The sequence below is a fragment of the Curcuma longa genome, chromosome 19 (assembly GCF_044706935.1).
Source record: "Curcuma longa cultivar G26 ecotype Majalengka, Jawa Barat chromosome 19, ITB_CL_G26_1.1, whole genome shotgun sequence".
NCBI classification, from domain to species: domain Eukaryota; kingdom Viridiplantae; phylum Streptophyta; class Magnoliopsida; order Zingiberales; family Zingiberaceae; genus Curcuma; species Curcuma longa.
In genome coordinates this window covers 2269695-2293819 of record NC_133879.1, presented here as the reverse complement: position 1 = coordinate 2293819, position 24125 = coordinate 2269695, and the positions used below count along the sequence as shown (strand labels likewise).

Sequence of the window (24125 nt, the reverse complement as noted above, 5' to 3'; positions counted from 1 at the left end):
AATTTTTCTAAGGGATAGAGAAACCTTACACAGAAAACTTTTCTGTTTTGCAAATAAATAAACAAGTGCGAAAGAAAAATTTATAAGAAAAACTAAAACTTAATTTGCAAAACCTTGAAAATAATAAAGATCTTGAAGTTTAGACAAAAGTACTAAAGACCATAAATAACACCAAGAGAATGAGGATTGGTTCCTCTATTTATAGTCTTCAAATTGAGATTGGATAAGTTTCGCATAGTTGTATCGTTTGAATTCAATCAACTCAAGTCTATTTTATAGTTAATTAAAATGTCGATCATAGAAGCCTTATTTCAATTATTTTGCATATATTAATTTCTCTCTTCTTTCCTTTCTTTCCGAAGACACTCAATATTTTTCGTTGATGGATCATTATAATGTCTTCTATTTATAGGCAGAGAGAGGACCAATATATGTATGCTTTCATTATTTCCGTGCATCCATCATGCATCGGTTATAATAATTATTATTATTTACATCCGTTACTAATAATAATTATTATAATATATAGATGAGTTTTACTTAATTAGTAACTTCCATTGCATGAAGTTACATTTAGTTTTACGTTATTTTCTTTTAATTTTTAAGACCAATTATTAATTAGATAATAATAATTATCTAACATTCTCCCACTTGGTCTAAAATTAAAACCTAAAATACAAGTATGATGCATTATAACTTTAAGCATCAAAAACTCATCCTCTTAAGACATCATAATTACCTTAATATAATAAAATACTAAATGTGGGTTATAGCGGTTGTACATTATATAACATACTTCCTTCTATATACCACAAACATCAGCATTCTATCATACTAGGTCTATAAATGAACATATAATTTCATAATGGTCCACAATAATGTTTCTAGACAATTCATGTTATAACACAGTAATGTGCACATCATAACTAGAAACTATATATCAGAAACACATAAGTGATATCAAAGTGTCAACTTAATATATCATTCAAAGGGATAACCAAGACCCATTCGATGTACATGTTCTTTAAATATCTTTGGTTGTAAACCTTTAGTTAACGGATCTGCAATCATAAGATCCGTTCTAATATAATCAATAGACACTCTTTGTTTCTGAACTTCTTCTTTAACGACAAAATATTTTAATTCCATATGCTTGGCACCTCTTGAATATTTGTCATTTTTAGAGAAGAATACTGCTGCAGAATTATCACAATAAATTTTCAGCGGCTTGGCAATAGTGTCGACAACTCCAAGTCCTGAAATAAAATTTCGCAGCCATAATGCATGGATTGTGGCTTCAAAACATGCCACAAACTCTGCTTCCATTGTGGATAAGGCAATGACAGATTGTTTAGCACTTTTCCATGATATTGCTCCTTCTCCAAGAAGAAACAAATAACCAAAAGTGGACTTTCTACTGTCAATGCATCCCGCAAAATCTGAATCTGAGTAACCAATCACTTCCAAGTGATTAGTTTTTCTATACATGAGCATGTAATTCTTGGTGCCTTGAAGATACCTTAAAACTTTCTTAGCAGCTTTCCAATGATCAATTCCTGGATTACTTTGATATCTGCCGAGCATTCCAACAGCAAAACTAATATCCGGTCTTGTACAGGTTTGCACATACATTAGACTTCCTACAACAGAAGCATATGGAATTGAATCCATTTGTTTTCGTTCTATATCATTCTTTGGACATTGCATAAGACTAAATTTATCCCCTTTTTGAATTGGAGCAATTCCAGCAGAACATTTTTCCATATTAAATCTTTCTAGAATTCTTTCAATATAAGCTTTTTGAGACAATCCCAACAGTCCTTGTGATCTATCACGAAATATTTCAATTCCGATCACACAGGATGCCTCGCCCATATCTTTCATTTCAAAATTCTTTGAGAGAAATTCTTTTGTCTTATGCAACATGCCCAAATCATTAGTAGCAAGTAAGATATCATCAACATATAAGACTAAAAGTATAATTTTGCTCCCACTGATCTTTTGGTATATGCAATGATCAACAACATTTTCTTCAAAACCAAAAGATGTGATGGTATCATTAAACTTAATATACCATTGTCTAGAAGCTTGTTTAAGTCCATATATTGATTTCTTAAGTTTACACACTAGATGACCTTTTCCTTCGATTAAAAAACCTTCAGGTTGGTCCATATATACATTTTCTTCAAGATTTCCATTCAGAAAGGCTGTTTTCACATCCATCTGGTGTAACTCTAAATTATAATGAGCCACCAGTGCCATAATAATACGTAACGAGTCTTTCTTTGAGACAGGTGAAAATGTCTCTTTATAATCAATGCCATCTTGTTGAGTGTATCCTTTAGCAACAAGTCTAGCTTTATATCGTTCAATATTACCATTCGAGTCACGCTTGGTCTTAAAAACCCATTTGCATCCAACTCGTTTAGAACCTTCTGGCAATTGAACGATATCCCAAACATCATTTTCATACATGGATTGCAATTCTTCTTTCATTGCATCGATCCATTTTTCTGACTCTATACCTTCTATGGCTTGTGAAAATGAAATTGGATCTTTATAAATTTCAAAATCTGATTCTTGCAAATAAGTTTCATAATCATTTGAAATAGCAGCTCTTCTTATTCTTTGAGATCTTCTCAATGCTATTTCTTGTAACTCATTTGTATCAGATTTTTGTGAGTTAGCTTCTTCATCATGTTGTTCAGTGTTGATATAACGTTCTTCAACAACTGGAACAACTTTTGGAACAACACTGGATGAAGGAATATTAATAGATAAAGGAATATTTACCTTAACTTCCTTTATATCCACATTTCGTTGTTTATCACTCCCACTAACTTCACCATTTTCAAGAAATTTTGCATTACCAGTTTCTATTATTCTTGGATTATGATTAGGACAATAAAATATATATCCTTTAGATTTCTCTGGGTAACCAATAAAGTAACCACTAACTGTTCGAGAATCTAACTTTCTTTCATGCGGATTATAAATTCTTGCTTCTGCCAGACAACCCCAAACATGCAAGTGTCTTAAACTAGGATTCCTATTTGTCCACAACTCAAAAGGAGTTTTTGGAACTGCCTTACTAGGAACCCTGTTAAGCAAGTACATTGCTGTTTTTAAAGCATACATCCACAATGATTTGGGTAATGATGAATTACTCATCATACTCCTAACCATATCCATTAACGTGCGGTTACGCCTTTCTGCTACACCATTTTGTTGAGGTGTATATGGCATAGTATATTGTGCACATATGCCATGTTTTTCAAGAAGTTTTGCAAATGGACCTGGATGTTGTCCTGTTTCATCATATTTCCCATAATATTCACCTCCTCTATCAGACCTTACAATTTTCACTTTCTTATCTAATTGCCTTTCAACCTCATTAATGTAGATTTCAAAAGCATCTACTGCTTGAGATTTTTCTTTAAGCAAATAGACATATCCATAACGTGAAAAATCATCGATAAAGGTGATAAAATACTTTTCTCCACCAAAAGATGAAGTATCAAAAGGTCCACATACATCAGTGTGTATTATTTCAAGAAGCTGAGTGCTTCTCGTGGCTCCTTTCTTATTATGTCTGGTTTGTTTTCCTTTAATACAATCCACACATAAACCAAGATCAGTAAAATCTATATTATGTAGAATTCCATTCTTTACCAATCTTTCTATTCTTTCTTTGGATATGTGACCCAAACGCTTATGCCACAAGAAAGCAGAACTTTCATTAAGCATATTACGCTTAATTCCAATATTTTGATGCACAGTAAGTAAGGATTCAGCAAATTTATTATCAAGTTTTAATTTATATAAACCATCAATAAGAACTCCAGAACCAATAAGTCTTGAATTCTTATATAAATTAAAACTACATTTTCCAAAATTAAAATCAAAACCACAAACATCAAGTTTTGATAGAGAAATAAGGTTCCTAGAAATTGAAGGTACATAAAGAGTCTGTAATAGGTCTAAATGATAGCCAGTATCTAAGACCAAACGATAAGTCCCTATGCCTTCAATTGGAGCCTTCATACGATTTCCCATATACAGGAAATTGTCAGTTTGGTTTGTGGTTTGGATTGTAAGGAATCCCTGCATCATATTAGATACATGAGTAGTAGCACCAGAATCAAGCCACCAAGTATTATGAGGAACATCAATCAAGTTTGATTCGAAACAAACATAAGTTTTTAATATACCTTTCTTTTCGAACCAAGCCTTGCGTTTAGGACAATCCTTTTGATAATGCCCTTCTTTCTTACAGAAATGACATTTATCGTTATTGTGTTCCTTCTTATCAGCCTGAGAAGCTTTAATAGGCCTTGTCTTTTTCTTAAAACTTTTGGCTTTTGCTTTTGGTGCTTTAATAGCTCCTTGAGTAGTGAGGTTGATGGAATGACTTCCCAAATTCTTAAGCCTATTTTCCTCTTGAATAAGTTTGCTTATCAATTCATTAACATTCCACTTTTCCTTAATAGTGTTATAGTTAATTTGAAAAGCACTATATTGAGGAGGCAATGAATTCAGAATAAACTGAACCAAGAAGGAGTCATCCACAGCCATTCCTAAAGACTTTAATCTTGCCACAATATTAGTCATCTCAATGGTATGTTCTTGCATACTACACGATCCATCAAACTTTATAGTCGTGAGTTGTGCCATTAATGTACCAGCGAGTGACTTATCAGCAGAACGAAAACGTTCTTCCACAAACTTTAAATATTCCTTTGCATTTTCTGTTTGTGGAATGGTAGTCTTAATATTGTTTGCGATAGTCATTCGCATAAACATAAGGCTTAATCTGTTAGACCGTTCCCATATTTTATATTTGGATTTCTCTTCCTCACTACTTGAATCAGTAATAGCAGTGGGTTTTTCTTTTAATAGTGCAAAGTCAAGATCTAATACTCCTAAATGAAAATTGACTTGCTCGCTCCATTCAGAGAAATTCAAACCATTAAATACGGTAACAGAAGAAGCTTGTGAATGAAGAGAAATTGCTGCAAATAAGATATACAGATTCAGATAAAACATTAGAATATATTGTAATATACCTTTGGGTTAATATTACAATATATTATCAAAAATTAAATGCCTTCTAACATTATTAAGAAATTAAAATCTTTAATCAAATACATATGTCATCTTTGGATAAACAAAATATATTTGGTTTAAGAATTTTAATTTTCTTCGTTTATATCACTAATCATAAAAATTAATTTTCCTTTGGGAAAATTCATAATTTTAATGATCAATGAATCTTATTTATTTATCATTTTTTTAATAGGCATTTTTATAAATATGATAAATAAATTATTATTATATGCATATCAATTAATTATTCTAGTTTTGGTCACTTTGGTGATCACAAACTATCATAATTAATATAAAATCATGCATATATTTATATCATAAGCATAAATTATCTTAATTTAAAAACATACATGTATATTATAATCATTAGCTGAATTTATAAACAGTAATAAATCAGTATTTAAATTTATATATACATTGTGTCATACATCATTTAATAATTATTTACAATAAAAGCTTAATGTGCGGAATATTTCATTTCATTTAGTTATGAGATAGATACTAAATATCATTAATGTATCTATTAATTTATAATTCAGCATAATAAATTTATATATGAAAACATATAGATTTCTTAACGAAAGCTCTGATACCACATGTTAATTTTACAATTATCATTAAATATTTATTTAATGAAACGGATCTTGAAATCTATATGTTTTACATACCTGAGCTTGATGAAGAAGCCATTGCAATGCAATTATTTTGCATATATTAATTTCTCTCTTCTTTCCTTTCTTTCCGAAGACACTCAATATTTTTCGTTGATGGATCATTATAATGTAATTAGATAATAATAATTATCTAACAATACTCATTCAGAAAATCTCGGCCTCTCTACTTCTAGCTCGTACATCTGTCATTAATCAGATGCCAATCTCATGTGGAGGGCGGCACGTTCCCTATCACATGTACCGAGTTCTTCATCTCCTCAGACAAGGTATACTGAGCTCTTACCATAATCCTAGCAAAATACCACTGATCCAATACATATATTTGGCAATGGCTTGGACAACAGGTAAGAGGGGAGCGATGGAAGATAGGTAAAACACCCATGCGGAAAGCCCCGATCTCTCTCCTTCTTGGTTCCAATACCCTCATCCCAAAGAAACCGCCAACCTCATTATGAGGTCAACACGTGCCTTGATACCTAGGCCGAGCTCTTCCTAACCTCGGTTTATATACTCTGATCCTTTACAAATATCTTAGCAAAGTACATGCATCATATGCCGACCTCATGACTTGGTTCAGACATCATATGCCGATCTCATGACTTGGTCCCAGTTCCCTGAGCTAACCTCATGACTTGGTCCAGACATCATATGTCGACCTCATGACTTAGTCTCAGCTCCATGAACTGACATCATGACTTGGTCCAGACATCATATGCCGATCTCATGAGTTAGTCCCAGCTCCATGAGCTGACCTCATGACTTGGTCCAGGCATCATATATCGACCTCATGACTTGGACCTAGCTCCATGAGCTAACCTCATGGCAAGGTCCCGACCTCAGGAGCCGACCTCATGACATGGTCCTGGCCTCCGGAGCCGACCTCATGACCCGGTCCCGGTTTCAACGGCTGACCTCATGATATGGTCCCGGCCTCAGGAGCCGACCTCATGACTTGGTCTTAGTATCACTCAATGAGCTCAATCAGATACTCTAGACAACTCAGCTATGCATACGAAAGCTAGGCCACCCACTTAGTTCGGCTGGGCTATATGTATGGGTGAGCTAGGCCGCCCACTCCAAGTCAGCTTAAGCATACACGGGAAAATCAAGCGCATATTTAGTTTAGTTCGGTGATTCATATAAGCTCAGATAATATCCGTACGACCCTGTCACTCATACAGATCGGTCACACATTTTTCGATCTCAAACATTAGATCAGCCATCAACGGACAATTAGGTCTGCTCCGTCAGACTTATCAACTCATCCCAAAAGGATAAGGATAAAGACCGAGTCCCCAGATTTGGTCCCAACAATCCTAGCCGTCGAATAAAGATAATCAACACCGCTGAGTCATTAGATGTTTGGAAAATGTCATAGATCGGTCTGGTAATGGCGTCGTCATAGCCAATCGTAAGCGGTGAGATCCGAAGATCACGTTCTCACCACCTCTATATAAACCCCACAGGTATGAAGAAAAGTCCTCTTGAATTCTATACACATACTACCATTTATACTATTTTCTCTGTTTCTGACTTGAGCGTCGGAGTGGCCTCACCGAGAACCCCCGGCGCCCTGCTAATTCATTCATTCAGTGTTCATCTTCTTCTCGTCGACGGGTTAACGAGGGTTGACGTGACATTTCATTGACTGGCATTTTGACCATCGTCGGCATCGAGCCGGAACATTTTGGCGTCGTCTGTTGGGATCCCTGAGCTAGACGCCACGATGGTTAACACCAGACGTACCGCTAGCAACCGTGACCCCGTTGAAGAAAGAAACCAAGAGGAAACTGTTACAATGACTAGGGATGAGTTGCACCAGATTGTGCAGCAGGCGATAGACGCAGTCTTGCGAAACGCCCAGACTCAACCATCTTCAATACCAAAGTTTTCAGCCCCGAAAGGAGGGCAGCGGCCCTCACCTATTGAGGAAGTATCGACGCATGCAGACTCTACAAACAAAGATATGAGGCCTGTGGAAGAGGATTCGAGCGGGTCTCAAGCTGAAGAAGCAGTCCGAGATGCCCGTAAAGGGAAGGCCCAGGCAAATTGTGTCGTCGACCTGCCTGAAACCCCGTTTGTATGTGAAATATTGGAGCAGGAATTACTCTGAAATTTTTGGCCTCCATAGGTGGGAGAAGATGATGGGCCAGTCGACCCCGAAGATCACTTGTGCCGCTTTGAGAACGCCTCCTTGTTGCACTGGTACACAGATGGAATCAAGTGCAGAGTCTTCCTCAACACCCTTTCAGGGTCAGCCCAACGCTGGTTTAATAGCTCCCGACCTCCACCATACAGTCCTTCAAGGACTTTAAAGAGGTCTTCTTGCACCAGTTCACTAGTAGCCGAAAGCATCAGAAGACTCAGTTAAATCTATTTACGATGAAACAAAAACTTCGAGAAACTCTGCGGGAATACCTTCATCATTTTAATCGAGTTGTGTGGGAAGTCCCATCAACCTTGTCAGACGTTCTGACAAGTGTTTTCACTCAAGGATTGTTGGAAGGCGATTTCTTTCGGTCCCTCGTAAAGAAGCCATCAACTAGCTACTAGAAATTAATGGAAAGAGCTACTAAATACATACACTTGGAAGAAACCCAGCTGGCATGGCAGAGTGATTCTATGTCAGCTCCACCTGCTGAGAAAAGACTAGTATCGCCTCCTCCACGAAGGGAAGTACCATATTAACCTCTTTAGAACGCTCTTGCACGTCGAAATGAACGAGTCATGCAAACTGCAGATGACCTTCCCATCCAGGCAGGACCAAGAGCTATAGCTCAGCCCAAACCACCAGCTCGCTTCTGCGCGTATCATCGATCAAGTGGACATAGTATGCAAAATTGTCGGTACTTGGCTCAAGAGATCAACCGAGTCATTAGGGAGCGTCAACAGCAGGAAATAACCCCGCCAATAATAGGTCGACACATGGCAGAAGGACGAGGCATAAGAGGGGATTAAAGACGCCGAGCTGAACCAAGACGGGTCAACCCCAGGCCTCAACCTAGACAATAAAGGGAGCACCAATCTCTGCCCGACGCAGACATGTTGCTGGCACCCGAAGTCAACAGACAAGAACACCTGCGTCGTCAGGGGCTGCCCCTGGAGGCTCGCCAAGATCATCGAGAGAACCAAGATAACTCGCCCACCGCAGAGAAACAAGTATGATAGCCAGTGGCCCCATGGACCGAGATTCTAATAGGGCTAGGAAGGCCCATGGGCACTGGCTTGAAACTTATAGTATCGACACCAACCGGAGTATTGAGCCAAGCCCTTCTATTTACTTCGGACCTCAGGACCTAGAAGGGGTTGCCACTCCTCATGATGATGCTCTCATCATCTGAGCTACCATTTCTAACTACTATGTAGCCCGAGTATTCATGGATACAGGTAGCTCGGTCAACGTCTTGTACAAATCAGGATTAAGAGCATGCATATCCATGATAACTGAGGTCTAGTTCGATTATATAGTCAGTATAAATCGAACGACCTCAAACGGTCTTGCTCAATACACACAAAGTGTACTAGTGTAATTTAATAGTCAAGATAAACTAATACCAATTACACTACAACCACTTCAATGGTTTGTCCCTATCCATTTTGGTTGTGAGCTACTATTTATAATTTATAAGGAACCGATAACATGATCTTCTGTGTGTGACACCACACACCATGTTATCTTCAATATAAATTAAGTGAACAACTGCATTACATAAGAAATGCAAACATTCTGACCAAGGTAATTCTCATTTCAATATTATTGCAAAATGGATGTTTATACAAAAGGCAAGACTTTATAGTATACATCCCAACACCAGCTCCATGAGCTGACCTTATGACTTGGTCCAGGCATCATATGCCGACTTTATGATGTTGGGCTTTCCGGGCCGCAAAAACCGCTTTTGCATTGCGGAAACCCGGAAGCCCATGCCAAAGGATCCGTGCGAAATAAAAAAAAGACTATTTACTTGTACATGTTTAGATCTACTCTACGTCTACATGAAGAGAATTTTTTACGCTCGATGCATGCCCTTCGCGTATCCCGCTTGTCCAAATGGTGCCGGATCTCGAGAGCGTCAAGTGTCACTCCTCTACAAGTATCCACACGGACAAATGGTGGAGAACCAAAACCACAAGTGTGCTAGTACCCAAGAAGGTTTCGGCCAAGAGGAAGGGGGAGAGGAGAAGAGAACTCTTGAGGAGAAGAAAGAGTGAATGAGAGAATGAATGAAAATCAACTCATATTACCACCCTAAACTGTTGATCTTCGTCCCATGTTCCGGATTCTATCTGCTCCGAGAAGCATAGAACCCCACAGGACAAAAATTTTATCCCGCCTGGATCAATCGACAAAATCTTCAAAGAAGACTAAGTCGATCGATCCTCAGGATCGCCGATTCTAAATTACTTATCTACGGTTTTAAATTATTTAGTTCTAAGTATAAATAAAACTGCGGAAAATAAATTTATACCAGAACCCGGTTTGAACCTCGGAATCTTCTGCTGTATTCCTTTCTCCTTCCCGGACGTTGTGTGGGCAACGATCCTCCGAGAACTAAGGATTGCAACCTCTGCTGGATGAAGCCTTGGATCGCCTTGCTTCTTTCTTGAAGCAGCTTCGTTCTTCCTTGCCTTCCACCTCGGATCCGGCCACCACCACAAGAAGGAGTTTCGGCCACCAAGAGAGAAAGAAGAAGAACACAAGAGGAAGAAGAAGAAGAAGAGGATGGGCGCCGGCCACTTAGAGAGAAAAGGAAGCAATTGCGAAATCGGAGAGATTTCGTATGCTATTCTTTGTTGTGTGTCTTGGCCGCCCACCCCCTCTTTATATAGCCTCTCCATCACCCAAATATGGTCTTGGCCGCCCCCTTTGATCAAGGGATTGATTTGGATAATTTCCATAAATAAAATCCAAATCTAGAATAATCAGCCGTTAACCGATTCCTTCCTTGTTTACTTGGCCGCCCCCTTCAGTTTTTTTTTAAAAAAAAATGTTTCCAAATCCAAGGGAGAGGTGGCCGGCCACATCAAGGAAGAGTTGGTTCAATTTGTGAACCAACTTTATATTAAAAGAGAAAATAAAACCGAACCGAAGAGATCTCATCCATCGGATGCAACTTAACCTCATCTAACGGTTCTAATATAATCTCTCTTTAATATAACTTGATTGCTCCAATCCAACGGATACAATCAACTTGATTGGGCGTGGGATGGGTTCGGTTCACCTTGTGAACCGGTTCTTGCTTCTAAAGAGAATTAAAACCGAACCGAAGAGATCTCGTCCATCGGACGCAACTAGATCTCATCCAACGGTTCTAATTTAATCTCTTTTGATCCTCTTTATTTATTTCGATCCAATGGATGCAACTTGATCTAATCCCAAGGATACAAGTTGATCTCATCCACTAACTCATCCTACGGTTGAGAACCAATCTCATCCATCGGTTAAATCTTATCCGACGGCTGAGAACTAATCTCATCCGTTTGATTGCATCTTTTAGAGATTTCTTTAGGCTACAGCAGGGACCTCGAGGAGGTATTGGATCTGGCCTTCTGATGGGTTTCGGATCCCGTATTCTACTCTGAATACACACCTACATCCATCAATAACGATCCATTCCACTAGAGGATCATTATTGCACTACCAATCCAATCCCCAAATTACGTTATGGGTTCCTTCTTATTATTTTATGCATTGCTCCCCGTGTTTAAGATATCGTATGTCCATCAATTATCTGAGTTCACTGACAACTCAATAATCGACATCTATGTCCTTGAATAGTACCACTCATCCTTATTGTCAGTCGGACTAAGTCCACTTGCAAGATTTGACATGACAAACCTTATGAGCTCTTCAAGGGGACATCATCAACCCTACTGGGACACGGATTCCTTCTATAATTAACGGCACACCATATAGATAGTAACATCACCCAACTTACCGAGAATATTTGATCTGACGGAAAGATCTCACCCTTTGGTAAATCAAAGTGATGTTTACTAAATATATGCGCCCATTTATTATATCAGGATTAAGAGTGCATAAGTATAATAACAGAGGTCTTGTTCAATTTATGAGTCAGCATAAATTGAACAACCTCAATGGTGTCTCACAGACACCAAGTTATCTACAATGTAAATTAAGAGGACTTTATTGCAAGATACACTATTGCAATCATTTGACCAAAACATGATACTTTATTTCATAAATGTTTATATACAAAAGAGCTAGTCTTTCCAGTATACTTCCTAACATCTCTTTCTCGGTGGAGTGACCTCTCCACAACCAATCTCACAGATAGATGTTAAGTACAGAGATTATAGAAGGAAAACTCAAGATTGAGGCAAACAAGTAAAGAGCTTACAGCACAGCCTCAATAAAAACAAAACCTCAAGCAGAGCTTCCCGAGAGCAAGGCACCACTCCTTGCACCACCTCAGGCAGAGAGCTTCAAGGAAGAGCAATGATCGTGAGCAAGCAGAGAACACACCACAGCAAGCACAAGCACACACAGCCTTGTTCGTTAGAGTTGGGGGCTCTCTTCTCCTTCATCTCTTTCTTTTAGCCTCCTTGTTGTTCAACGGTCTCTGAGTCCACTGCACACTGAGCCTTGCTGAGCCATCTGAGCTTACCAGCTCCACGCTCCTCTCAGCACACTCACTGATCATCCTGATCATCCTCCTGTGCAGCTCAGAGTCCCGCTGTTGTCTTTTACCTGAAAACCAAAGCTCGACAAACTGCCATGATAGAAAGCCAACCCTTGACTCTTCCTGTTCTTCATTGAGTTCAAACTCCATCTGCAAACCTCAGAGATGGATTAGCACAGCAATATCAGAAGTAACAGAAGCAACAGAGATAATCAGAAATCAGAGCAGAAGACTGAACACGATCAGAAATGGCTTAATCGATCAGACAATCGATTAAACGTCGTAATTCTTTCCTCTGTAAACCGTGTAATCGATCAAGCAGTCGATTACCCAAGCCCTTAATCGATCAACTGATCGATTAAGGTATGGTAATCGATCAGGTGATCGATTACCGATCGCTAACCAGATTTCTCATTAAGCTTGTAATCGATCACCTGATCGATTACAATTCACCATAATCGATTGCCCAATCGATTATGGTGTGTTCTGTGGGTTTTGTGAATTCTCACAGAATGCTCTGTAATCGATCATCAGATCGATTAACCACTAACCCTTGGTCTTACAGAATGCTCTGTAATCGATCACCAGATCGACTAACCAACTTACCCTTGGTTAATCGATTCACTCATCGATTAAACCAAAGTGAAATCAAAACTCATGCAATCTGATCACTTGGTTAACTTGGGTCTCACCCGAGCCACCCGTATTAGATCATGTATTCAGAGAACAGACTCCCAAGCCTCCTCTGACAATGATCCGGTCCGAAGACAGGCTACCATGCCTTCTTCGACCATAGTCCGGTATAGAGAACGAGCTACCGAGCCCTCTCTGACCTAATCTAGAGAACGAGCTACCGAGCCCTCTCCCACTTCATCCGGTCCAGAGAACGAGCTACCGAGCCCTCTCTGACCTAGTCCGGAGAACGAGCTACCGAGCCCTCTCCGACTCCATCCGGTCCAGAGAACGAGCTACCGAGCCCTCTCTGACATAATCCGGAGAACGAGCTACCGAGCCCTCTCCGACTCAATCCGGTCCAGAGAACGAGCTACCGAGCCCTCTCTGATCTAATCCAGAGAACGAGCTACCGAGCCCTCTCTGACTCAATCCGGTCCAGAGAATGAGCTACCGAGCCCTCTCTGACCTAATTCGGAGAACGAGCTACCGAGCCCTCTCCGATCTCATCCGTCATCGGTCAATCTGAATATATTGAACTTAATTCTTATACAATTAAAATGAACTTAAATATGTGTCAACATCAAAACAACAATCGGGACAAACTGCATCAACACTTCTATCCTTGATATCATGATTGATCAAATTGATGCATAGACCGTGTCATCCTCTAATTAATCTATGTCTTGAACTCCAAGTAGACTCACTCCTATCAAATGAGCTCAACATCTCATGTTGACTCATTTGGACATGGCCATGCACTTAGTGGTCTCACTCTATCAAGAACTATGATATCACTCCCGTTATATAGGAGGGATAGATCTCATCTATATCACTCACATCCCTCCACATAATTTGTTACATACCCGGTAATCGCCTTTATAGTCCATCCATTTACTGGTGACATTTGACGAAACCAAAGTATGCAACTCCTTATGTTGGGAACCATGGTGACTTCAGGTCCAAGGACTAATAGTCATACTAATAGCCACATGAGAAAGTATATGACACTCATATAACGATCCATGATACTTTCTTATGGCGGATCATTCAGTATACATTCTCCAATGTATACCCATGTGTCAACTTGATATCTCATATTCATGACTTGTGAGATCAAGTCATCATATTGACCTACATGCTAGTCTCGTCGCATTAACATTGTCCCTGAATGTTAATACTTGACTAGGAATCATTAAGAATAGTGTTCTCCATATCATCTCACTATTGATTCAACCAATCGATTGATATAGATACGAACCATCTACTCAAGGACGTTATTATACTTAGTTATTTGGTACCAATACAAGTAAGTATAATAACCATAAAGAAATGCCTTTATAAAAAATATAGAAATATGATACATGAAATCCATACAACAATCATCAAATGATTGGCTCTAGGGCTCTCACTAACACATGACTTGGACCTAGCTCCATGAGCTAACCTCATGGCATGGTCCCGGCCTCCGGAGCCGACCTCATGACCTGGTCCCGGTTTCAACGGTTGACCTCATGATATGGTCCCGGCCTCAAGAGCCGACCTCATGACTTGGTCTTAGTATCACTCAATGAGCTCAATCAGATACTCTAGACAGCTCAGTTATGTATACGAAAGCTAGGCCACCCACTTAGTTCGGCTGGGCTATATGTATGGGTGAGCTAGGCCACCCACTCCAAGTCAGCTTAAGCATACATGGGAAAATCAAGCGCATATTTAGTTTAGTTCGGCGATTTATATAAGCTTGGATAATGTCCGTACGACCCTGTCACTCATACAAATCGGTCACACATTTTTCGATCTCAAACATCAGATTAGCCATCAACGGACAATTAGGTCTGCTCCGTCAGACTTATCAACTCATCCCAAAAGGATAAGGATAAAGATCGAGTCTCCAGATTTGATCCCGACAATCCTAGTCGTCGAATAAAGATAATCAATACCGCTAAGTCATTAGATGTTTGGAAAATGTCATAGATCGGTCCGGTAATGGTGCTGTCATAGCCAATCGTAAGCGGTGAGATCCGAAGATCACGTTCTCGCTACCTCTATATAAAACCCCACAGGTATGAAGAAAAGTCATCTTGAATTCTATACACATACTACCACTTATACTATTTTCTCTGTTTCTGACTTGAGCGTCGGAGTGGCCTCGCCAGGAACCCCCGGTGCCCTGCTAATCCGTTCGTTCAGTGCTCATCTTCTTCAGGTTCTTCTCGTCGACGGGTTAACGAGGGTTGACGTGGCATTTCATTGACTGACATTTTAACCATCGTCGACATCGAGCCCGAACACAACTCAATTAATTCTAATCAATCCAAATAGATATTGTCCATCTAATAGATACTTTTCGAGTCAATTCAAGACTTCTCTAGACAACTTAATTTAAAGAAAGACTGATTTATTTTTGATAATCGATTGCCTAGCTAGTTGACTCAAGTCACGTTAGTTGAGCTAAAATCCTTTCCAATTGACTAAAGTTGAAACAGCAAATTTCTATTTGAGAGCACAATATCTATATTTGACTATTAGACAACTCAACTATTTAATCGATTGAATCTACTTAGGGATCTTGACTTAGCTTCAAATCAAACTTATTTGTCAACTATATATGACTCAAAATAACTGATCCTTGGCCGAGTATACACTTATGTAGACCTCTACTTAGAAAATCCAAAGTTACAATTCCTTGTAATCTCTCAAAACTCACTTAACTTCATCTACTAACAGATCTCACCTCATCCATCTACTTAGAAACATCACCTCTAGATCTTTCTTTGCTAAAAGACCTTGATTTTGGGTGTTCATATATCTATCAAGAGACTTTATCTTCAGGTTTTCATTTGTCAAGAAGCTTAATTAACCTCCACATATTTATCATCTACCTAGAAGCCTCTCCTTCAGATCTTCCTCAATGACATATATCATGTTCTTAGTCAACTTTAACCTTTTGAGGATCCTGCCCACGTATTAATTAAATTTCTTCGTCTATCAAAACGTATGTTAACACCTATTAATTAAACTTCATCTGTCAAAACCTCTAGAACTTATCAATCTATCAACACTTATTGTATTTCTCCATTTGTCAATATATATTGGACTTCTATCACCTCAATCACTACTAGAAAAAAGTTAATAGACAACGCCCCAAAGACAACGGTTTTTAGCAAAAGCGTTGTGGTTTTTCAATTTACAACGTTTTTAGTCAAAAACGTTGTCTTTTAAAACTAAAAGACAACGTTTGTTCTGAAAGCGTTGTCTATTAGCATTTATTTTGGATCAACCACAACACTTTTAAAAACCGTTGTCGAAAACGTTGTCTTTTAGCGATTTTTTTTGCCAAAGACAACGCTTTTTAAAAGTATTGTCGTTTAGGATTGTCGTTGAGGGTTTAGAGGGTTTATATCCAAGATTCTTATCGGGCGAGTCCACGATTTCGTTCGTGCGTACGCCTCCTCTTCTCTTCTCCCGTCCCATTTTCGTCCCTCTCCCGCTCGCACCTCTAGCTCGTCTTCTACCGCCCCATTTTTGTGCCTCTCCCGCCCCCTCTGGCTACTTTCTTCCGGCCCTCCCTTTCGTGCCTCTTCTCTTCTCACTTTCGTGTCTCTCCTCTTCTCCCGATCCCTCTCCACCCTATGCTCCTCATGCCTCTTTCTCTCTTGCCGCTCCACCCCTGCTTATAACACATAGGCGTCCGCTTCCGCTCCTCTCCTCTCCTCCTCAAAATCACGCCCGAGGCGCTCTCCTCCTCAAAATCACGCCCGCCGCCTCCTTCCATCTCTGATCGAAAAAAACCCTAGACTCCCGACTTTACCATTTTCTCACCCAATCGGCCAGACCTCCCTCACCAATGCAGCTGCCCTGTTCCTCACCCTCTCCGCCCTCACGCGCCACTATGGCCTCCGGCGCTTCCTCTTGCTCCACATCCGCGCCGACTCCGACCACGTCCGCCACGCGTACGTTGCCGAGATCCGTCGGTCCTCCCGCCTCCTCGCCGCCTTCGTCGCTTGTTGCTTCGCCGCGGAGACAGCGTACAAACTTGCTTGGTACGGCGCCGACCCGGGGAAGGTTCCCTTCTTCGACGGCCACCCCGTGGCAGCCGCATGCTTAGCCTGCGCTCTCGAGCTAGGTCAGAGAATGCGTGATGCCTGTACCTTCCTACCTGCTCCGCAAGCCTCCCTCCAGACCCTGACTCTTCAGGGCGTCGATCTCTCCGGTTTGTCCTCCTCCTCGCTGTCCTTACTAGATCTTGTATGATACTAGTAGATCTCTGCCTTGAGTGAACAAATATTGATGAGAGGCAGATGTCTGCGCAATGAGCAATGAGATCGTGCCGATGTCTGCGCCCTAGGAAGTTCCAGCTACAAGCAAGGTGAGTTGAAAACATTTCTAGGTTCACGGATGGCTTATCTTTGCTCATCATCTTCTAGACGGAGAATGGTCCATAATTAATTTTAATTTTTCTTTATCAATAATTAGGAAATACTAGGATTTGACCACTTCTCTTTATTGCTGTAGGATGGTAGAATAAACTTATAAATATGCTTTCCTGAAGCTAGTGTTTTATGTTCATAATTTATTAGGGTTTGAGGTGTCACCCTATCTCCACCACCCACTGATAGTTCATGAAGTTTTTGATGTGGTAGAGAGTTTTTTTAATTTTTTGTGAGGGAAAGTGTTGCATTTGTGACAGAATATAGAGCGAGTTGGAAGCGTTAAACAACAGCTTTCAAGGTTGGTGAAAGAATCCCTTGAATCGTTATTCCCAGATGAAGTTCAACCCATTGTTGCGGCTTGCCAAGGAAAGTTCGGTGATTATCAATGGTAGCATTCTTACTATATTCTTCTTCAGCAGATCACTTCAGCCAAATTTTAGCAAAGCCTCTTTGTTTCTCTGTTGTGTGCTTGATAAACTGACTATGCAAGTCTATTGCATTTTGAGTTCTTATAGTTGTAAGAATGTTTAATTGTTATCACCACTGCAATGCTCCTCTCATTGAACTTGGATAATTTAGGGTTGTCTGATGCGATTCTAATTATATTTTTGTGGCAAAATGCAACATAAGGATGAGTATAACTTTTGCAAAGAATATATACACTCATCTTCTTTTCCTTTTTAGGAATGGTTAACGTGTATGTATCAACTTGGATAAAACTGAAAGTAAACCGCTTTAGGAATGGTTAACGTGTTGAACTTGCTTGTAACTATGCAATTTTATTTTAATTTTAAAACATATATACAGACTAGTTAGTCTTGAAAGATTATTGTTTTTGTTCACTTGTGTGCTTGAAGGCTTGAACAGCTGTCTTCTCATGTCTTTCAGAGTTTTTCACCTTTAAATAACTCAAAGAAAACACAGGGATTCATTATGCTGTTCCTTAATAGAACATAAATGTGTATAGTAGGACAAAAGAACCATCAAATATATGTTATATTAGATTTGTTTGTGGTCTATTCAATTCCCTTGGAGTTTCTTTTTGGCCATCTCTAAACCGATTCTTGATTACTATATGCATTAAATTTGCTTAGTTATCTTCTTTCCTGCTAGCCAGCACCAAATACTATTTCTGCGTAGCTTACAGGTCCATGCAACACATAAGTTGTCATAGTTTCTTTTTTGCTTCATTATTATTTTTTAATACCTTCTCAATGTTAAACTTACACTTAATCTCCACTAAATTATTTCCATGATTGGTTATTCCTGAATGCCTTTTTTCTCATGATTTTTGGAGGTACCGGCTAAAGGAAGAGAAAGCTGAGTGGATTATTTACATTACTGATGTTGGTCAGCAGCAACATTTCCATATGTTTTTCAGTGTATGTATCATGAATGGTTTATTCTAGCTTGTACAGCTACTGTTACAATCTGTCACATGTAGTTGTAAGTTGTAACGGTGTCTCAATTCAACAAATAGTTTTTTAGTTTTATTGTGTTCTCCATAAGCTTATCATTGCTCCTGTTATTGCCTGTGATAATTCATAATTCATTTCTATGTAACTTCTAATATCATTTTCAAACAGATATGCAGACCTGAAGAACAATCGCTTGACAAACTATACATTTAGTTTTGATCTGATGTTGAATGACAAGGTATCTCTTATTTTTTTACTCTGCCTATGGTTATATTGTTAAGCTAATATAGTTTCTAGGCCTGATTGAGTAGTTATATCACTTTCTTCCTTTTGTTATTTTTCCATAGAATATTTTATCTTTTTAACTTAAGCTATTAAATTGACTAGATCTAATTCATTCTAAAAGACCTAATAGTCCTTGGTGTTGTAGATCTATGAAAATATCATGAACCAAAGTCCTGTTTGTTGTTTTTTTTATTGCTTTCTTAATCGTTGGGCACTCGAACTGAAAAACATACATGATACATCAACAATATGCTTTTAAAGTTGATCTGATATTTTGTTACCGATGGATTCTTTTTGTGTTGTATATTTTTATTTTTACTTTTATTGTTCAGTCTTTTGTATGCTATATGTTATTTGAACAGGGAAATACTGTTGTCTACCTTTTGTATGCACATGCTCGGATATGCTCCATCATTAATAAATCTAGTAAAGACATAGAAGAATTAAAGAAGGCAAGTACTTGTATGAGTTTAGGTTTTCATTTTTACAATTTTGCGGAGATCTTGTATGATATTATCTTGTACATGTAGTAACTGGAATAAGTTAGTGTTATCTTTTGGTAGGCTGGTCTTTGGCAGATGGACCTGCTGTTACTTGGTGATGCACCTGTTGCAATTCTATTCTGCTGCTAATGTTGTGATGCACCTGTTCTATTTCTGCTGCTGTTGGACATTATTCTGTTGCGTTGTAACCTTTGTTATGGACCTGCTGTTGTGTGATAGAGAAGTCGCTGTGTATGTACCATCAATGGATGTTATGGAGCTTCTATGTTGGAAGTTGTCACTTGAAGTTGTACCTTTATGTTATGGACCCGATGCTACAACTTTTGTATAAGTTGTATGTTATGGACATGTGTTATGAACTTGTATGTTATGAACCTGCTGTAACAATGGTTTTATGTAAATATAATAGATAATGTTTTTGTATATGGAAGTCATTTAGTAAATTTTGTATGTAATAGTTTTGTATTTACAAAATATATTGGTTTCTTATTTACTGCTAAAAAAACAAAAGACTACGCTTTTTAAAACGTTACAATACCCAAGCAATTTGTAACAAAATTACAACGCTTTTTAACCGTTGCAAAATGTGTTGTCATACCTATTAAAAACAACGTTTTTAAAGCGTCGCAAAAAGCGTTGTAATATTTACAACGCTTTTTCTGCGTTGCGAAGGTGTTGTCGATGTTAACAAAGACAACGCTTAAAAAGCGTTGTCGTTGAGGGACCCCTTTTACAACAGGGCCTCTTACAACGCTTTTTAACCCACAAAGACAACGCTTTTTCCGCGTTGTCTATTAACATTTTTCTAGTAGTGAATATTTATTGAAGTTTTTGAACCTATACACTTGACAACCACATCAAAATTACAAGTTAAAATTAACTTAAACTTAACAACCACACCAAATTTTCTAAAAAAATTACTACTCCAATGTGTTTGCTCGCCACCATATCAACTCTAACAACTAAACGAGACTAAGAATATACCTTATTAGTAAAGGACCTTTCTAATTTTATATAAGAGAGGCCGATTCACCCGAAAGACAATGGATTCAAAATATTTGTTTGTTAACATATGAGACAATAACATATGAGCATAATTTTATAAGTGGTTATCTTAGGGCTTACCAAAATATGCTTTCATTTTGTGTGAAAACTATCTTACATCTTACATTCAATGTGATATAAAGACAGATCATATAGTATCCCAAGAGTAATTGTTTAATTAGATGAATATTAATGAAATGGGCATGGCATCAATGACAAAAATAATTTATACCTTAATGAACAAGTTCAAGAATTAAAGTGTCTTAAATTAAGGAAGTGGGAGATTAATGTTTCTGTCCTGTGGTAAACTAAGCAAGTCTTAAATCACTTGCCAAGTCTTAATTTTATATATATATATATATATATATATATATTTCAATTAATGCTATATTTTTCTTGGATATAACAACGAAAGAAAAAAATAAAATAAATTCTCCATTAATTTTGTTTATTTATAAGAGATTTTCTCTATTTCATTTGAGTTAAAATAAATGAAATTGAATTTTTTGTATTTCATATATTCAAAAAATTAAGTTATTTAGTTTTTCTCCTTTCAATTCTAACTTTTCTTTAGAGATTTAAAAAAAATATCAAATAAGTAATAAATATTCCTTTCAATTATCAAATGAGAAAGAACACTCTTTACTTTTATAAAAGTTAAAAGAATACTATAACGTGTTAAAATAAAATCTTTTGATAATTAAAGATGTTCTTTTAATTTTTACTTTACCTACGATATAAATTCAAACATAACTTCAATTTTTTCCCTTAAAATAATTAAAAGGATTATATTATTAATAGATTTTGATAATTTATCTACACAAATATACCTTTAAAAAATACACTTGAAAATTAGGAATATAAAAAGCTGAAGAAGATCTTATACAACCCAACTTTTGCTGTAGCCAAATGATCTATTTACTCACTTCCATAAATTTAATCTTTCATATGTAAAGTTAATTATGATATCAAATTTATTTTGATTCTATCATTTCTTCTTCATTTCACTTATATTGTTTGAATCAAATTGTAAATTCAAAGATAATTGAATTAAAATCATCATTTGGTTTGGATTCCTAACCAAATTGATACAAATGCGATTGAACTCAAATTAAATTGATATTTTTTTATTTACTAATTTTATTTATATATTTACATTTTTTTTCTTTACAAAATTGATATAGAATATTTACTTTGATCTAATTCTTTGAATAAGTTTTGATGGTGTTTCAAATCAATAAACCTTTAGATGAGGAATTAAAATCAAAAGGTGAAATTCTAGTTCAAGAAATATAAAATGTATTTTTTCCCCAACTAGAAAAATTCACTATAAATAGAAGACAGTTACCTCCTCTCAATCTATTTCACTACCAATTCAAGCAACACCGCCGTCGCAGTCGCCGCAGCCGCCGCCGCCCCAACCACCAACCACCAACCACCAAGTCATTCTCCATGGACGACGCCATCGCCGACGATTCAAAGCTCGACAACCCAGTCAGCAAAGCCGGCCTCGAGAAGGCAGCGCCGCTGGTGGACTTGGAAGAGCTCCGCAGCTGGGCCCTGTACCGCGCCATCATCGCCGAGTTCTTCGCCACCCTCCTCTTCCTCTATGTCACCGTCGCCACCGCCATAGGCCACCAGGCTCAGTCCCTCGCCTCCCCCTGCGGCGGCGTCAACATCCTCGGCATCGCCTGGGCCTTCGGCGGCATGATCTTTATCCTCGTCTACTGCACCGCCGACATCTCTGGTTTGTGTGTGTGTATATATATATATAATGTTCATCGATAACAACATTTGCTTTAATTTCCTGTTGTTTAATTAAATTAATTAATTAATTCAAGGTGGGCACATTAATCCGGCGGTGACGCTGGGGATGGCGGTGGTGCGCAAGATCACGGCAGCGCGGGCGGTGCTGTACATGGTGGCGCAGTGCCTGGGCGCCACCGTCGGAGTTGGGATCGCAAAGGGGGTTATGAAGCACCATTATAGTTCCCTCGGCGGCGGAGCCAACCAGGTAGCGCCTAGCTACTCCCGCGGGGCGGCGCTCGGCGCCGAGATGATCGGAACCTTCCTCCTCGTCTTCACCGTCTTCTCCGCCACCGACGCCGACCGCAACGCCAACGACCCCTTCGTCCCAGTACAAATAAACTGACATAACATTTAAAATTTTAATAATTTCAAAAAAAAAAAAAATATATATATATATATAACGAAGAAATTTGGCTGCAGGTTTTGGCGCCATTGTCGATAGGGTTCGCGGTGTTCATGGCGCACTTGGCGACGATTCCGATCACCGGGACGGGGATCAACCCGGCGAGGAGCTTCGGCGCCGCCGTCGTCTACAACCACCACAAAGCCTGGAGCGATCACGTAATCAACTCAATTCCCTTGATCGATCGAATTAATTGAGTCGGAGATATCCTATTTGAATCGTGTATTGGCATGCAGTGGATCTTCTGGGTGGGGCCGTTCACCGGAGCGGCGCTGGCGGCGCTGTTCCACCAGCACGTGTTGAATTCGCCGGCTTTCAAGGACAAACCACGGAGAGCTAACTAATAACGACTTATATGTGAAGAAAAATTTATGCATCAATTATTTAATCAAGAAGGTTTCTGGTGTGGTGTGGTATAGCCAGCCAATGGTGTCAACGGATTGGTTCGGTGTTCTTTTCTTTTTCTCTCTTTTGTTTTTTCTAGCATTTCTAAGTGTTTTGTATGTTAAGTTTGACGTATTATGCAATATATATTTTATATGTTAAAAAATATATAAATTTGCTTTGCTGCTCTGATCTTATAACGTCGGGTTAATTTGGTCAGTTGGTTTGGTGGGGTTGGACATGTCAAGCGCGGTAGAGGTCGTCGGGTCGAATGGAAAGGTCTATTGGTTGATCGAGACAGTTTAGGCAGACAAGGTGGTGCGATTGTGGTGCGATTGAACTCTTGTGTGGTATGCTCAAGCAGATGGATTGATCGGTTTAGCCATTTCATTTTCCGACATTGCTCGAGTCTCAACTGAACAAATTGCTGATCACATTTCAGATCGGATGGAGTTGCTAAGGATTCATGGTCCCTCGGTCAACACAGGAATGTAAACTATAGCAAAGGCAGAGAGAATTTGAGAGAAATCGACTTTTTTGTATTTCTTTGGAGGGAAGTCATAGATGGATGAGATGAGGTTAAACCCTAAAGTTTCCTAAATTTCAGAAATGCATGCTTAACGCTCCCACTAAACCCTCATCCTGCCCTGAGCCTTTAATCCATATATCGATCGGATTAACACGAGAGAAAAACACATACTTCCCAAAAATGCAATCTCTCCGCGGAAGATGTGTGAACCCGAGTAC

General features: G+C 38.7%; 2 protein-coding genes across 2 annotated transcripts; one reads left to right on the top strand and one right to left on the bottom strand.

Moving 5' to 3' along the window:
* Positions 1-4069: 4069 nt before the first annotated feature.
* LOC141812732 (uncharacterized) lies at positions 4070-4938 on the bottom strand. Its single transcript, XM_074700735.1, has 2 exons — positions 4212-4938; positions 4070-4104 (listed from the first exon to the last, which is right to left on the bottom strand). Exons 1-2 carry the CDS (start codon positions 4801-4803, stop codon positions 4070-4072), a joined length of 627 nt encoding a protein of 208 aa, XP_074556836.1. The 5' UTR covers positions 4804-4938.
* A 17296-nt stretch (positions 4939-22234) lies between these two features.
* LOC141812731 (aquaporin PIP2-7-like) lies at positions 22235-23338 on the top strand. Its single transcript, XM_074700734.1, has 4 exons — positions 22235-22529; positions 22624-22919; positions 23012-23152; positions 23231-23338. The coding sequence occupies exons 1-4, from the start codon at positions 22235-22237 to the stop codon at positions 23336-23338; spliced, it is 840 nt and encodes a 279-aa protein (XP_074556835.1).
* The last annotated feature ends 787 nt before the right edge of the window (positions 23339-24125 follow it).

Coding starts and splice junctions, on each gene's coding strand:
- LOC141812732 (XM_074700735.1), bottom strand. CDS start 4,803: ATGTTTATGCGAATGACTATCGCAAACAATATTAAGACTACCATTCCA. Junction 4,105..4,211: donor GGCTTGGTTCGAAAAGAAAG/GTATATTAAAAA, acceptor AATATGATGCAG/GGATTCCTTACAATCCAAAC.
- LOC141812731 (XM_074700734.1), top strand. CDS start 22,235: ATGGACGACGCCATCGCCGACGATTCAAAGCTCGACAACCCAGTCAGC. Junction 22,530..22,623: donor CTGCACCGCCGACATCTCTG/GTTTGTGTGTGT, acceptor AATTAATTCAAG/GTGGGCACATTAATCCGGCG. Junction 22,920..23,011: donor CCAACGACCCCTTCGTCCCA/GTACAAATAAAC, acceptor ATTTGGCTGCAG/GTTTTGGCGCCATTGTCGAT.